The sequence below is a fragment of the Trachurus trachurus genome (assembly GCF_905171665.1).
Source record: "Trachurus trachurus genome assembly, chromosome: 22".
Lineage (NCBI taxonomy): Eukaryota > Metazoa > Chordata > Actinopteri > Carangiformes > Carangidae > Trachurus > Trachurus trachurus.
Window position 1 is genome coordinate 29,710,865 of NC_139907.1, and position 17,594 is coordinate 29,728,458.

Sequence of the window (17,594 nt, forward strand, 5' to 3'; positions counted from 1 at the left end):
TTCATTCAAATGTGAATATTCTTTTTAATCACATGCATTTCATCTCATTCACCTGTCTGTATATGCCCACATGCATCTGTTTGTCTGTCTGTGTTTGTGTGTGTGTGTGTGTGTGTTTGTGTGTGTGCATGCATGTGTGTCCCATCAGACAAGCCATGCTGTGGTCATGGCTAAGGGGGGTCCCTACCTGCCAGACACTTCACCCACCCCACCCTCTCATTTCACCTGTTCCTGCACTCATGAACAGCAGGTGAGACACTCGCACACAAACCCACCTTCCTCCTGCCATCCATCACTGGATCAGTCCTCTGTCAGAAACACAGGGCTGAGCCCATAAAGTCTTTTCAAGGTGAAGCCCATATACTTTTAGATATGAAGCATGATGTAGTTATTTTAAGGGTCACCAATATGTAAATACTGATATGATTTATGGTTTCAGACGAGAGCATCAAGCTTATGGAGAGTACTGAAAACATGTTTGATATTCTCCATTATGAGAATGAAGACATAACATTATGAGAATAAAGTTGTACTTTTTATAAGAAAAAAGGTTTAATAATAATAGAATAAGGTCGTAATTTAATAAAAAAGTCATAATCTTGCCATCAAGCAAGGTGAAAGGACAGTCAGAGCAAACTAAGTATAGAATCACAATCTTTTCAATGTTCAGTGCTGATGATAATGATGAGCCAAAACATAAAGTTTTTTCTATAACCTAAGCTAAAGTAGAACTTCACAATATGTTCCATGTTCCTCATGTTGATACTGTACATCCCCCAGTCATATATCGGTTTTATTCTCAAAATGTCTCTTTTCCCTCATTGTGGTCAAATCTCCATTCAGCATGTACATGTTTAGAAAGTGTAATTAGTGCACCTAAATCTGTGCTTAATCAGTATTCTTATTTTAACTATTGATCAAATGCCTGCATGGAAGATGTGCTAGTCAACAGTTTATCCTTCATCTCTGTAGATCAGGTGAGCCACCTGATCTACAGAGCTGAAGGATAAACTGTTTCAGTGTTTCAGTGTTTTGGAAGCTGCTGTCAATGTAAACACTTTGATTAAACCCAGTGTATCACTGGCCCAGCACCAAGCAGCAGTCAAAGTTAGTAGCTAGCTGGCAGCAGATATTTCTCTCAGGAGATGATGGAGACCAAAACATTGATCTTAATTTCATTTGATCACCAGAAACACTGGGAATAGAATCTAATATTTCTCTTTGTCAGTGGGCTCCAGGCGTCAAATGATGCAGCTTTAACACTCAAACATCATTAGTAAATGTACAGTGGTTTCTTTGTTCTTACTGCTGTGCACACACAGTAAAGGTCCTGGTTACTGAGAGGAGCCACTTGTTAAAGGACACGCTGACATCACTACTGTGCCCCCATAAGCACTGTAATATATGATAATATATAATATATATTCAACTGATAAGAACTCATGATCTCATTTTTACTGTCCCACTGTGGTGAACAGGAGTTGAATCACATTTGATTATAAGAGGAAAACACTACACAGATTGCACATTCACAATGAGCTGTGTGGATCTCAATATAAAGTGATGCAGACCAGCTACATGTGTCATCAATAAAATGATCCATATTTAAATAAGGCAGTTTTACCCATGATGTCATTAATGATGGAATCAAATGTTGCCAGCTGATTTGTCTGTCACAACACTGTTATCCAGCTCTGTCTGTGTTCTCATCAGTTGTAAAGGAAACAAACATTCCTGTCATTCCTCCATTTGCATTACCAAAACCCAAGTGTCATGTAGACACAGCTTTAGCTGAGAGTAAAACAACTGAAGGAACTTCTTTCAGTAGCATTAAGTGTGTATGTGTGTGTGTGTGTGTGTGTGTGTGTGTAGATCCCGGACTCGATCATTTCTCGAGGCATTCAGGTGCTTCCACGAGATTCGGCCTCTTTAAGCTCCACCCCTTCTGAGTCACCACGGGCAACACAGGCAACCTCCCGCCTTTCCACCGCCTCATGCCCGACACCCAAGGTACACACTAATCTTTGTACACGCACACACACTAAGGAAACCGAAGTCCTGAAAAAAAAAAACCTTGATCTTGATCTTCACCTAAAGCATTTTATAACTGGTCAAACCTCCTCAATCACAACACTTCCTGTAGCTGTCCAATGTGCAGGACCATTCACCTCAGACACAGTCTGGTGTGAGTGTCTCTCCTGGTTTCAGGTCTGGCCTCTGACCAAAGTGGATCTCATGTGTTTTAAGTGCTTGTGTCCGTGGCAGCTTCTCTGCTGAGCTCCAGCAGGAGGACATGGGGATGAACGTGGGAATGAATTTCCCCCTTGTTGACGTGGAGCTGTCCAGGCTGAAATCATGACGCTCCCTCCACCACACCTCACCTCTGGGGGGTTTGGGCGTTGGTTGGCACTTCTCTTTTCAGCCTACACTCTACACAGTGTTGCATGTTAGTTTCATCAGTCCATGGATGAAGCTCTGATGCTATTTTACATACTTTTTCTTGCCCATGTACTGCATATGTAGTCCATGACAAAAACCAATAATGGACAGTTCCTGTGTGATTCGAGTTTCTGCTTATTTCTTGGATTCCCAAACCCTTTTTTTTAATGTTTTTTTTTTATTTTTTAAATCTCTTATCATAACAAACTCCCAGTATGTTAGAGGCTACGAATTGGATTTCATGACTTGGAAAGCAACAAACAATTCATTTGGTGACGTGCTTGGACCCAACTTAACAACAACATGATCACCTACACACAGTTAAAGGTTATTCAGTACGCCTCCTGAACCTCTGTTCAGCACTCATGCAATAGCAATACAGTAAAGCTGCATACAGAAGGTTGTAGTTGAATTCATAAATGTGACCATCAGCCTCTTGCTCACAGCAATGAGCTCACCTTTACTTAACAAATTAAAAGTCTTGGGACTTGTGTGATGTTTGGAAATGAATGGGCGTGAATGGGACTGTGAGGTTCAGCAAACTGAAATATAAATATCTTCAGTTGTTGTACATTCAAGTAAATAATTGTCCCAATCAGTGCACATTGAGGGATTCTAATTAGGAAAATCTGCAAAAACTCAAATTATGCTGGAATTGTCTTTGAGGTCAATTTGAAATTACCATTATTATTTGATTTACCTCAGTTTCATAGAAATCCATCTTTATGTGAACATTGATTACATAGAGGACAGGTCATTTTTTAATAGCGTCTGTCATGTTAGCATTTCTTTTTTTATTTTATTTTATTTTAGTTCTAAGTATATTTTTCATTTCAGAAACCACCCAATTTTATTTTTGTGACCTGTTTTTTAATTTGCTGTTACTTTGTCTGTGTTTACCTGTTGTCTTGGTCCAAAAATAGTCCAAAGTTCAAAGTGAGTATGTTGATTATGTTGGGATGATATCATAGCAGTGATGGACAACACACACTGACACCTGATCATGTGACTTAAAGACAGATTTGTACTGATGAGACTTCTCACTCATTCCTGTTTCTATTACAGGTTTTCTCAGTTGGTTTGGCTCATTTCTCTAAACAGAAATGACATTCTCAAAACTCACTACAGTTCAGCACAACACCACAGATCACTTGCAAAAGCTCATCTTTCTCTTAAAACAGTTCACTCATGTGTCAATACTAAATTTCCTTCTCATACAAATAGTCAGTTTCCCCAAAATGCATCGTCCCGTTGGTGTCGTGTGAGCACTGCAAGTCACAATGTTTAGATGTTTTGTCACTATGGCAGAGGAGCATTGAAATGTCCCTCATGTCCGCTCAGTCTGAGCCCAGTCCTTAGTTAGTGTACAGTCTTGTTTGTGTAGCTAACAGAATACAATTGTGTATAAAACTGGAAAAAATAAAATAGATAAATAAAAATAAAAAACAACAGGATTTTAGGGTAAGAGTAGCCTACAAGGTTTGACATCACACATTGCACTCCTACTGCCAAGGAAAGGTAGCCATTTGTATTCACACGTAAAGTAACTTCCATTCATCAGAGTAAGAAAATGTAAACAGCATAATATACTGTAATATAAACACATAAACAGAAACAAGGAAAATGATGAGTAGCTTACAGTGCTGTAATAAATATATGGTAGTCATGGTTTTATGTTCTTGACTCATTTGACAACTGAACAGACTATTGTGCATGTGATGACTTGAAATGATGCTGGCATGTTTTGGAGAGAACAACCATTAGACTGAGAATCAACAATCAGTTAAGATCAATAAGATCTATCCACTTGGACATTGTGCTAACTGCAGGCTACCTGTACTTTATCATTTGCAAAGATGTACGAAGACATTTGCAATTTGATGAAACGAATGAGAAATACAATTCTGTTGTGAACAATTGCCAAGTTATTTGGAGGTTTGTCTATGTTGTTTCGAAAAATGAGCCAAACCAACTGAGAAAAACTGTAAATCCTGTGTTGCATTGTTCTGTCAGGGAATGAGAACAAACTTAAGACCTGTGCTCGTGCTGGTTTTACATGTCACAGTTAAACTCTCTGTCTCTGCATTAGACACTAATGGACATGAAACCCTTTTCTGGACTGTCCTGTCATGAAGACAAATGTAGAATATGTGTTTCTCTCTGCAGGTTCAGTCACGATGTGGCAGTAATGAGAACATTCTGAGAGCCAGTAAGTTCAGTGTGTGTTTGTGTGTGTGTGTGACTTGTATGTGTGTTTCATAGGGCTGTCCCCGTCAAGGTGCTGTTGCAGTTGACTGAATATTTTTACAGAGTACACAGAGAAAAGCAGCAGCAACAATGTGACTGTGACCTAGTGAACTGTAGACGGTCCTGAGATGAAAACCAAAGCACAGTGGTGGAAGTAGAGAGACAGACAGGCACTCAGGCAGGGACCACAGGTCTTAGATGTCCTCTTTGTGTGGGTGTTTGGATTATTTGGGTGGATTTCCTCAAACAAACATGCAGCTCGCAAAATGTGCAAACTCAACTGTGAAGCTATACAAGACTATTACAACTCATTAGAAGCAGAGAAAGCCTGTCTGTACCACATGTGTGAAGAAGTGGTGGTTTGGCGATAATGTAAAGGAGGAGCACACCCACACCTTCAAAGTGGCCAATAGGAAAGCAGTGCATTTTTTGATGACCAATGACAAAATTACAGAAAACGATGAACACTCAAAAAAAGAAAAAAAGAAAAAAAAAAGAGCTAAGACGGTGATTTTTTTCAGAGTTTTCATTGGATGGGCAGTTGATGCCTCTGGGTGGGCAATGCCTGCCTATGACCAAGATACCAACTTTAAAGGAGAATTCCGGCCATTTTTGACCCCTAAACCATTGTCCTGATGGTCACCCAGTGTTGGTTGGAGCAAAAAACGCCACTAAAATTGATGCAGGCAAACCAGAGTTACACCATGGCTAGATGGAGCTAGGGATAGCCACAACGCTAACCTATGGGGGCAATTCTTTCAACCACAACAAACACTCAAAAAACAATCAAATATCTCTGGTACATGACTGGAATCCTTAGACACCACTGAACTCATATAGTGTACAGTATAAACAGTATAAACTTTGTGTTTTTGCATGTAGTCACTCACCTCAGACAGCCCAACTCTGAAACATCCCAGAAAGACATTACTATCCAATCACAGAGCGCCTGCTCTCCCCGCCACAGAAACTAACACTTTGTCCTTCTCGTGATGATTTCTTTACTAAAATAAACGGTCGTAGATATTATGGACATTACCACTGCACTGCTCCACCGTTTAGTTTAGTAAAGAAATCATCACGAGAAGGACAAAGTGTTAGTTTCTGTGGCGGGGAGAGCAGGCGCTCTGTGATTGGATAGTAATGTCTTTCCAGGACGTTCCAGAGTTGGGCTGTCTGAGGTGAGTGACTACATGCAAAAACACAAAGTTTATACTGTTTATACTGTACACTATATGAGTTCAGTGGTGTGTCATAAGGATTCCAGTCATGTACCAGAGATATCTGATTGTTTTCTGAGTGTTTGTTGTGGTTGAAAGAATTGCCCCCATAGGTTAGCATTGTGGCTATCCCTAGCGTCGTCTAGCCATGGTGTAACTCTGGTTTGCCTGCATCAATTTTAGTCACGTTTTTTGCTCCAACCAACACTGTGTGACCATCAGGACAATGATTTAGGGGTCAAAAATGGCCCGGAATTCTCCTTTAATTTTCACTGCTGCATGGACATCTGATGTTTGTACAGTTCAGACAATGAACAAAGACATTACAGCTGTTTAGGTGAAACATTAGTCATGAATCAGACGTGACTGTGTTCAGAAACTGAACCCCGTCCTCCTGATCCACTCCACAGTAGATGTATCAGTTAGTGTCAATATGAAGATCTGCAGTACGTCATGAACCTGCCAGCCTCGCAGCAACAAGTTGTATCACCATGGAAGGTTTAGAAGGTGGTGTATGCTAGAGTTTATAGTAGTATTTATTTACCCTATGTGTGTGTGTGTGTTTAGGCCACAGTGCAGTGGACATCAGTAAAGTGGCACGTCGCCATCGCATGTCCCCTTTCCCACTGACGTCAATGGACAAAGCCTTCATCACTGTTCTAGAGATGACGCCAATTCTGGGAATTGAAGTCATTAACTACAGAGGTCAGTCTGCTCTTCTTTTCTTTTCTTAACACGGGGCAACAAAATGTACAGGAGGGCAACTAATATAAACCTTTACATTGTGCCTGTGCGTGTGTGTGTGTGTTTGTGTGTGTGTTTTTTTGTGTGTATGCATCCGTCCCACATTATAAGGTGGAGGTGTCTCTCTCCAACAAGGAGAAAAGGTGTTGGTGGTAAAAGGTGCAAATACTGATACTAATAACACAACATAACATAACTAATACAAATAATAACAATGTCCTGGTGTAGAGGGGGCGGGGGGGTGGGAGCAGCATGAACCAAGCCCCACAGGAGAATAGGTGCTGTATGTTGCAGTGGAAGTTTTGTTCCAATTCACTAAATATTCAGAATATTTGGAGAACGATCCAATGAGTTTTTTCCTGCAATGATCAGGGAGGGTGCTGCAGGAGCATCAGGATCATCAGTCTATCTCAGATCTTATGATGTGTGTTAAAGGGATAGTAGCATTTTTTTTAAAGTGGGGTTGTATGATCTACAAATAGCCCCTAAGTACTTTAATTGCAGTAGAAGACTCTCTGCACTCCTCCCGTTAGCAACGCCAGCCCATAGCCCTGCCCAGAGATTTACAACATACAGTGTTGTGAACAGACCTATTTTCGTGGCCTAAAAGAGGTTTTACCTGAAAAAAAAATACAAAGTTCCATTGTTCGCTATAATATAATTTTTTCCAGCCCTTCAAAGTGCAGGAAAAACACAGTTTTTATTTGGACCTAACCAACTGCTGATAGGCGGGCACTAACCCTGGGCGGAGGGATACGTGAGTTGGTTAGGTCCAAATAAAAACTGTGTTTTTCCTGCACTTTGAAGGGCTGGAAAAAAATATATTATAGCGAACAATGGAACTGTGTATTTTTTTCAGGTAAAACCTCTTTTAGGCCATGAAAATAGGCCGTTTCTTTGGGTCCATTCACAACAATGTATGTTGTAAATCTCTGGGCAGGGCTATGGGCTGGCGTTGCTAACAGGAGGAGTGCAGAGAGTCTTCTACTGCAATTAAAGTATTTAGGGGCTATTTGTAGATCATACAACCCCACTTTAAAAAAAAATGCTACTATCCCTTTAAGTGTGGGATTCCTTTGATGCAGGTTGATTTGTTTCATAAGAAGTAATGCTGTTTTAATTTCCTTTTTAAATGACTGTTTTCTAAAAAAAAAAAAAAAAACATGTTTATGTGTTATGTGAGACTAATCAAAGCCTCCTGAAAGGACCGAACTGACGTAAAGGAGGAGGCAGCAGTTAGTGGTGACTGTAGCTTGAAGCAGACAAAAAGCAGCAAGTTGAAACTGCAAGAATGTTCACAGTTTTTAAAGTTACTTGATTCTTATGATGATTTTTAATACAAATTATTAGTATTATTATTTTTTTTACCTGGCCTGAACTTCACATGTTGCTGCACAGGATTTTCAGGTGGCATTACATTAATACACTTTGACCCCATAATGGAGTGTGGTCTCAGTTTTTGTTCCTTAGCCACTGTTGAGGGCTTTTTTGATGGTGGGTGTCTATGATGGTTTCTGTTATTTTTATGATATTTACACAGCAATGTGCATGTGATGCTTGTTCTGTTTGACTTTGTTGTCTGGAGCTATTTTAAAGATGTAGCAAAAACTGAAAAGGCATGTGTAGTCTCCAGCAGTTTGGTGCTCAAGTAATCAAGTAATACACTTATTATAGTCATTATTATTGTGTGTCTAATGAAATGTTTCCTGTTACTGTATGGCTGCTACAAAATGTGAGGTGTTTGGGCTGTTCTCTGCAGACGGTTTAGGTCGAGTGCTTGCTCAGGACATCTACGCCAAAGACAACCTTCCTCCGTTCCCTGCCTCTGTGAAAGATGGCTACGCTGTACGAGGTAGGATCACTGTGACCATCTTCTATTTTACACCTGATAAACATCACAGCAGAAATGCAAATGTCAAACAGGATCCATGTCAGGAAAGTCTTTACTTAGGGCACTGTTTTTAAACTAACTGTCATCAGGACTGCTTCTTTTGAGATAAGAAGGTCAGAATGAAAAGTCATTGTCTACAATGTCCATAATTAACATGATTAACATCATTATCATTGACCTGTAGCTGCTGATGGCCCAGGAGATCGCTTCATCATGGGAGAGTCACAGGCTGGACAACAGGTCAGCTCTAATACACTAACAAACACTACCTGCTACCATTCATTCAGTAATACAACTACACACACAGTCAACAGCACTGTTGAAGGGATATTTCAACATTTTGGCAAATTTTTTGCCATAATCTCTATAGTCATAGCAGTAGGTTCATTACCTTCAATTGTCAGTGCAAGCTGTTTTTAGATCGGTGGGGCAGAGACGTGAGCTGCACGGTATTTCCACAATCCAACAACTCCAAAACGCTCTGGTGGACAAGTTGTGACCTGCACATTCACCACGCTATGAAGTAATAACGTATAATTATGTAACATTACGACTTATGAAGCAGCAGCTGTGTCTGGAATGTAGGCCTGGCCACACATTCGCCTTGAAAACAACTCTGTCTGATAATGTGCTTCCATTATTATTTCATAGCGAGGTGAATGTGCAGGTCACAAATTGTCGGAGTTGATTGTGTATTTAGTTTGATGAGGGAAACGTGGAAATACCGTGCAGTTCGCGTCTCTGCCCCGCCGATCTAAAAACAGCTTGCACCGACAATTAAAGGTAATGAACCTACTCCTAAAACTGTAGGGATTATGGCAATAGTCTAATTTGCCAAATGTAGAAATATCCCTTTAACAGCACTGCTATTTCAAACATTATTAGTAAGTTTAGTGTGGCCATTACTGAAGCTACTGACAGTAAGACTGCTGGTTGCAGGACTAATAATGGCTCTAATGATGTTACTAGAAATAAAAGTACAAACACCATACCAATGCTTTGACACACCTGCCATGTTGAGTAATATCTACATGTACCTCTATACCTGGGCAGTGACTTACAGAACCAACCACACACATTAAACAAAACACATGTGTTCAATATCACAACTGATCTGAGAACAGAACAGTGGAATCCTTTAGCTGTGTTGGCTCTCTACTGGCCTCGTACTGGTCAAAGATCCTGGGATTATCCTTGGCACACGCACATGAGGGCGGCACGGTGGTAAAGTGGTGAGCACGCAGCCTCTCGGCAAGAAGGTCCTGGGTTTGATTCCCTTTTGGGTGGAGTTTGCATGTTCTCCCCATGCCTGGGTTCTCTCTGCCTTCCTCCCACAGGGTTAGGGTTAGGGTTAAAGGGATAGTTCACTCAAAATTGAAATTTCACTCATTATCTACTCACCCTCATGTCGACTAAGGGCTGGGAGAAGTTTCAGAGTTAACCGTGGCTTCTCTGAGTTACAGGGGGTCTCGGCGTAGCAGTGCATGTCTTGTCCATATAATGGTTGTCATTGGATACCAACTTTCTTCGTCCAAAAAGACACACCAAAAAACATCCAAATACCTCCATGCTGCTCGTATGTAATGTCCCTCTGGTATTGAAGCCCCGACATGAGAAATTGTTCCGCCGTGCATCACACGAGATTTGCACTGACACAGGAAGAGCAGTGAACCGAGACACTGGGAGCTTCTGCTACAAACAAGCTTAAAATATAGACTTATTTAATTTTTTTCAGAACAATTTCTCATGTTGGGGCTTCAATACAAGAGGGACATTACATACGAGCACTATGGAGGTATTTGGATGTTTTTTGGTGTGTCTTTTTGGACGACGAAATTTGGTATCCATTGACAACCATTATATGGACAAATACTGCTGCGCGGACCCCCCCCCGTAACTAAGAGAAGGGACGGAGGACTCTGAAAATTCTCACAGCTCTTAGTCGACATGAGGGTGAGTAGATAATGAGTGAAATTTGAATTTTGGGTGAACTATCCCTTTAACACATGCACACTAGGTTGAATGGTGTCTCTAAATTGCCCATACACCTGAATGTGAGTGTGTTTGTGTCATTTATCTCTATATGTGGCCCTGTGATAGACAGCTGAACCCCACCCAGCTGGGATTGGCTCCAGCCCCTCTGCATGGATAATCAGGGTAGACAATGGATGGATGGATGAATGTATGTACAGGCCCATAACATGCTGGACAAACCTCAGCCTCCATCATGGTCACATCCACAAAAATGTCAGAAATATTAGATGATGTGGATGATAAATGAATCAACCTCCCAGAGACAATAGCCTCCACAGGAGGAGTCTAAATCACAAGATGAATACCAGATCCTTTATGGGGCAGAATGCTATTTCAGATGCAAGGAGAGATATCGCTTCCCCTTTGATATTATTTTAATTGATGTCTATTTTTAGCTTTAGCTGGTCGAGCACTACTTGCCTTGCTTGTCCTGATGGCGCACCACTGCTCTAAACCAGTTACATCACTGGTGTCGCTGCTCTGAATCGGCTCATCCACTCACATTTAAGCCTGTCAGCAGCAATTCAACGAATGGAGAGAGCTTCTCCAGAAAATCCTCCTGTTTAATGGAAGGTGCAGAGTGACGAGATGTGAACACACAGCTCTACACATTTGCACTCAGTGGTTGTTTTTAAGCTTCAGAATCCATTCTCTCCTGGTCATATTTTTAACCTAATTTGATCAGAAACAAGAGACTAGTCCAAAGTGAAACAAATGTATGAGGATTCCTACCTATAGAAGTGTTTCCCACAGCACATTTATAATGTACATAAAAAAGAGTCTGTAGAGCCAAATAGAACATTGACATATCTTTCATAAAGATAAATAATGCACTGCAGCTGCACAGTTCACACATGCAGACAGTGCCTAGAAATGAATAGTCAGATCAGCCTGAATCACTCCTCCTGTGTTGGCTTCACGCTCCATCCGTTCTGTGGGGAAGAACTTTCCCCTCCTCCTCAACCAGAGTTCATCCAAGCAAGAAGCTGTGAGGTCAGATTTCCTGTAGAAGTCTAAGCTCAGTGTCCATGATTAACTTGGAGTGGAGTCAGGAGCAGGATCAGCTGAATGCTGCCTCTGTTCTCTAGTGTCTGGTGCACTTGGTTGTATCTTTTTTGTTTCTTGAAGGTTTTTTGTCTCTTTCCACCCCGACCATCTGAGTTTATTCTACAATTTCAACACTTGATGATGTGATATTTCACCACATGACTGAAATGATGTTGTGTCCTCTGCACCTGAGATGCACTCCTCTCCTGCAGAGATTTTGAATGGAATTTGAATTAAATTGTTTATTTCGGTCACACAACACAAACATCAAAGTCAACCATTTTGCATGGACAGGTTAGCCAGCACATATTATCATTCATAATTACACCATACATTTTACACAAAAAAGTCATACAGTGACGGAAAAGGGAATAGGCGGAAGCCCAAGGCTTATATTTGCCCATCCTATACACTCCATAAGATTAGATTACCTAGAATATCAGTACAAAGTTAAGACGAAAAGAATCATTTCTGTCATTTATAATGACTCATTTTACATTTTAAGGCTTTCTTAAAACTCAACAGAGAACTACATTCATCACTGAGCCTGTTCCATGTCTTACCTCCCAGAACTGAAACACATTTGTATTAATTAGGTCTCACTTTACACATTTTGAAAGTCAATAACCCTCTCAAATTATAATATATTTTTCTTCATTTAAATAAAGGAAGAATACAAACCGGAAGGCTGTTATTCTTTACTCAAAAAATAATTTCCACTGTTTTTAAGAAGACAAAATCTTATAAATAGTAAATATTAGTTTATTAAGCTTGCTAAGATCAGATGAGACCATCTCAATCTTCCATCTAAAAGCATTTTCCCCACGGGGAGGGGAGGGGAGGGGGGTTACCTCTGCCAGGACTACATTCTAGCTTATTGTTAACTTCTGTGAGATCTTTTTGGCTTTGTTGTTCAGTTGAACTGAGATAGATGGAACTTACTTGTTGAAACAACCATGAGTACAACACTGGCAACAAGGATGGATTTCAGGTGCAAGGAAACACCCAGCTGTTAGTCTGAGCACTGCCATTAAAACTGTGTCATGTCAACATTGAGTAGCTACACTGTCTGCAACATAACTATGACCACAAAAAGTAAGACTGCTATTAGTATTCCTGTTGATGCACAGGGGAACAGTAATGAAATTTCACACATTTCTGAAGTAATGTATTATCCCAGCACCGTTAAAAGCCATCAGTCTCAATAATGTGTGTGTGTGTGTGTGTGTGTGTGTGTGTGTGTGTGTGTGTGTGTGTGTGTGTGTGTGTGTGTGTGTGTGTGTGTGTGTGTGTGTGTGTGTGTGTGTGTGTGTGTGTGTGTGTGTGTGTGTGATTGCAGCCCACCCACACAGTGATGCCAGGTCAGGTGATGAGGGTGACGACTGGCGCTCCCATTCCCTGTGGAGCCGACGCTGTGGTGCAAGTGGAGGACACGGAGCTGCTGAGGGAGTCTGAGGATGTAATTACACCGCTCTGGATGTTGATCGCTATCACTTTAACCCAGTGCTGCACAGTATGTGTTGTGAAGCAGGTGTGTAGCAGTACTGACAGTGTGTCTGTCACAGGGCACAGAGGAGTTGGAGGTGAGGATTATGGTCCAGGCCCGGCCCGGACAGGACATCAGGTAAAAAAACTAAGGCTTTTGGTAAAAATCTGGCACCCAACCCTCTGGTCGCCATTCTAGGGGCCACAAATGTCCTTTCTTCTGTTAATAAGATTGAAAGAAGAGCAGTTTAGTTTGGGATGGTGATTGCTAAATAGCTGATTTTACTTATGGTTGGGAGAATTGTCAAATACTTTACATCTGGAGAGACTGAGATTCTACAATGAAGATAGAGAGGATACGTTTGATAAAACATGGGACCCAGTACTAAAGGGATAGTTCAACATTTTGGCAAATTGGCCCATTGCCATAATCGCTATAGTCATAGCAGTAGGTTCGTTACCTTTAATTGTCGGTGTAAGCTACTTTTAGAACGGCGGAGCGGAGCAGCAGGCTGCTCAGAGCTACACTATGGAAGCTAAAGGAATTTCTTGGTTTCCCTCATCAAACTCATCAAATACACAATCCCAAAACTCCAAAACGCTGTCGTGGACAAGTTGTGAGCTGCACATTCACCACGCTATGAGATAATAACGGAACATTACGAAACAGAGCCGTTTTCGAGGTAAATACAGGGTAAATACAGAGTCTGCTTGCGGAAAAACTGTCCCTGAAGGCAACGTGCATCAGCGGTTTTGCATGTATTTACCTCGAAAACGGCTCAGTTTCGTAACGTTCCGTTATTATCTCATAGCGTGGTGAATGTGCAGCTCACAACTTGTCCACCAGAGCGTTTTGGAGTTGTAAGGTTGTGTATTTGATGAGTTTGATGAGGGAAACCTTTAGCCTCCATAGCATAGCTCTGAGCAGCCTGCTGCTCCGCTCCGCTGTTCTAAAAATAGCTTACACCAACAATTAAAGGTAACGAACCTACTGCTATGACTATAGCGATTATGGCAATGGGCCAATTTGCCAAAATGTTGAACTATCCCTTTAAAAATGTGAGCTCATAGACACTGGCTATTGTAGAAAACCTTGCAGTGCAAACAAGAGTATGATGATGTATATGTCTACTGACCTATTTATTTTACTATTATTTATTTATTTTTCTGCTTGTATATTCTATCTATAGTACTCATTTTATGACCATGAAATATCGTTGTGCTTGATGTGCAGTGTTCTTTACTTTTTTCTTCTTTTTATTTTCTCTTCTCTTTGTCCTCTACTTATTTTTTATCTTCATTTTATATGTATTTTCTTTTTTCATTTTTCTCTTCATTGAAAATCAATAAACATATTTCCAAAAAAACAAAAAAAACAAAAAAACAAACAAGTGGACCGTAGTGTCTGTAAAAGCTGCTGTCTGTCGATTATGAATATAAAATATTTGTGTATGTGTGTGTGCTCAGGCCAATAGGTCATGACATCAGGCGAGGGGAGTGTGTTTTGGCTAAAGGAACACACATGGGCCCGTCAGAGATCGGCCTGCTGGCTACAGTGGGGGTGACTGAGGTCAGCGTGCACAAGTTTCCCGTGGTGGCCGTCATGTCCACTGGAAATGAGGTAGTTAACCATTTAACAAATGCAAATACCCTATTTTCTATGTACACACAGTATATATGCGTTAGACTTGTGGTGTGTTTGTGTTTGGAGCTGTTGAATCCAGAGGACGACCTCCACCCAGGGAAGATCAGAGACTCCAACCGCTCCACTCTGCTGGCCACCATCCAGGAGCATGGATACCCCACCATCAACCTGGGCATCGTTGGAGACAAGTAGGACCTTACTCTGCTCCTCTTACATAGATTAAAGGGACAACGAGGAGTTTCTCCATCGGCAGAACGAAAAATTCTGCGACAATAAAAAAGTCTCATGTTAATGTGGATGAATCTACGTTACCCACACTTGTTAATGGGCCCATTTTCGATAAATATATCGTTTTGTCTCTATCGTTATTTTGTTATTATTAGTACTAGTGGAAATGCTGGTCGAGCCGACCAGTGTTTCTTTACTTTTGGTTTCGCGGACGCTGCCCGGCGAGTCATGAGAATAACGTTTATGGTCGGAACTACGACGGTATCTGAACCTCTTTGAACCTCGGACTTTAATTCTTGATGAATGAAAACATGAGTCTGTCTTGCGCCGGTCAAAGAATTTCACGGTGCGCGGAGGCTCATAAATGTAGTGTGAAAACACTTAACTTTTCCAAAACTCCTCGTTGTCCCTTTTAAGGCAAAAGTTAATAAACCCTTTATAGTGTTGAGGAATAATGTGTCAATGGAAAAAAATATTGTATATCAAATAATATTTATTCTTTTTCTTTCTTCTTCTGTATCTGTCTTTATCTCTGAATAGTGCTGAATTTTTAATTTGACCAGTCTTTACAATTCATGAATGTCAGACTGTGCAAAAGGATTCTCCTGCTTAAAAGTCATGTTGAAAACAATGGTAAAAACCAGCAGAGGCAGAGATACCCAGACTCTTTGTCTTCCCATACATACATTTCATATTTTTCACTGCTAAATACATTATTCAAATTGCACATCTCCAGTTTGTAACACAGTTGTCCGTTGTCTCTGTGACATCACTGTGGCTGTCTTTACACTGCATGGTTCAAGTGGCCCAATTCCGATTTTTTCCTCTCAAGTGGCTCAGGTTGGATCTACAGTATAACATGAATGTGTAAACGGGACAAATACGCATGGAATCGGATGTTGTCAGATCAGATTCAGGCTCCGTTATATGTGGAAATAAATCAGATACATATCGGATATCTGCCAATACGTCTGCAGTCTAAACAGACAGATCAGATCTTTCCTGGCAATGCGTGTCATACGTCATCAATGATAATATTAATTCACATGCTCACACGTTGCATGTTGCCCGTGATTGACACGTGGGGCTGACCTGGACTACTGTGGCCAGCTGTGGTCACTGTCACAGGTCTTACAGTGTTTTTATTTTCGTGGTGTCCGCGTGTCTGTTTTTTTTCCCCCCTCACTTGTTCTTGTTTTCATATAGGCCTACAGACAGTAACATTCATTTCTATGCGGATCGATACGAGGGCAAGCGAGGGAGTGTGAAAAAAGAGAGCGCACAAGATAAACACCAGATTTCAGGTTTTCCTACCGGCAAAAACTGAACTGAGCCGATAAGAAATCAAGAGAGGAAAAACAATACACATTAGTGTCCAAGAGGCTTTGTCCCGTCCTCACTACGTGACCGACGGAGGATCGAACGGTGGCACAACTGTCACCGTCACTGTCAGCTGCTCATCTCACAGCAGCTCCGCTCCACGCAGACACTTCACTAACTTTATTTTGTAACGTTCACTTTGTAAGTGACGTGTTGGATATAAACTCTGAACACCAGACTCACCTTCGTTTAAAAATATTATTATATTATTACGTGACAATCTCCTGAAATCACTAGTTTATTTCCAGCGGGTCGTTTCATGCAAGCAGCAGGTGTAAATGCAGATTATCAGATCTGGGTCACTTCTGATAGAACATAGGATATAGGCAACAAATCGGAATTGGGCATCAAGGCCTGCAGTGTAAAGACAGCCTTAGACATCACTGTAGAGAGGTGAGTGGCACGTGAGCTTGATGTTTCCTGATCCTTGTGTCTGCAGCCCTGACGACCTGCTGTCAGCTCTCCATGAGGGAATCAGTCGCGCTGATGTAATCATCACCTCAGGAGGCGTGTCCATGGGCGAGAAGGTATCTCTAAAGAATGGCTTCAGTTGCTCTGTTGTTTGTTTTCATGACAACAGTGTGACAGTTGTATTATTCTCCATGTGTCTCTGTGTGTGTCTGTCAGGACTACTTAAAGCAGGTGCTGGATATTGACCTTCATGCTCAGATCCATTTTGGACGAGTCTTCATGAAGCCAGGGTAAGGTGTTTGAAATAGAGGGAACGTGATTTTGGTTTCTGGTGAGAAATCTGATAAATGACACTCCTTGTTATGATCATTCATATTACTTACAGTGCTGATGTCACCAGTACCACTGCTCCATCTCATTCTACTGTCACTACTAACCGCTATTGCTGCTATACAGTAGTTACTATCGATGATACTGCTCTCACTATTATTTTCACTAATTTGTTTCACTTTTCCTGTTCATGTATAAATGATATGCATGTTCAGTGTCAGTGCTACTGCTGCTGCTAGTATTGATGATAGTACTAGGTAACACTTTACTTGAATAGGTATTCATAAGATTGACATAACACTGTCATAACAGTGTCATAACTCAGTCATGTGTATATATATCGAAGTCGGCAAAAATATCGAGTTTATTTTCATTTATCCTGTCCATATCCTGTCAAACATCAATGACCAAGTGCTAGAATTGGTCTGTAACCTTGCACATCTAATTATAATAATCATTATGTCAACTTGCCATAAAAAACAAAAATAGGTGC

General features: G+C 41.0%; 1 protein-coding gene across 2 annotated transcripts in view; it reads left to right on the top strand.

The window, feature by feature from the left end:
• gphna (gephyrin a) overlaps positions 1-17,594 on the top strand; it is a 46,907-nt gene that overhangs the window by 13,518 nt on the left and 15,795 nt on the right. The window contains exons 8-20 of one of the 2 annotated variants that reach the window (XM_083998296.1): positions 149-250; positions 1,873-2,010; positions 4,606-4,648; positions 6,474-6,611; positions 6,762-6,809; positions 8,410-8,502; positions 8,726-8,781; positions 12,962-13,081; positions 13,188-13,246; positions 14,575-14,728; positions 14,819-14,940; positions 16,800-16,887; positions 16,988-17,061. In XM_083998296.1, coding sequence (XP_083854422.1) covers positions 149-250; positions 1,873-2,010; positions 4,606-4,648; positions 6,474-6,611; positions 6,762-6,809; positions 8,410-8,502; positions 8,726-8,781; positions 12,962-13,081; positions 13,188-13,246; positions 14,575-14,728; positions 14,819-14,940; positions 16,800-16,887; positions 16,988-17,061 — 1,235 coding nt within the window. The remainder of the gene's footprint in view (positions 1-148; positions 251-1,872; positions 2,011-4,605; positions 4,649-6,473; positions 6,612-6,761; positions 6,810-8,409; positions 8,503-8,725; positions 8,782-12,961; positions 13,082-13,187; positions 13,247-14,574; positions 14,729-14,818; positions 14,941-16,799; positions 16,888-16,987; positions 17,062-17,594) is intronic. The other variant, XM_083998297.1, reaches the window with a different exon arrangement.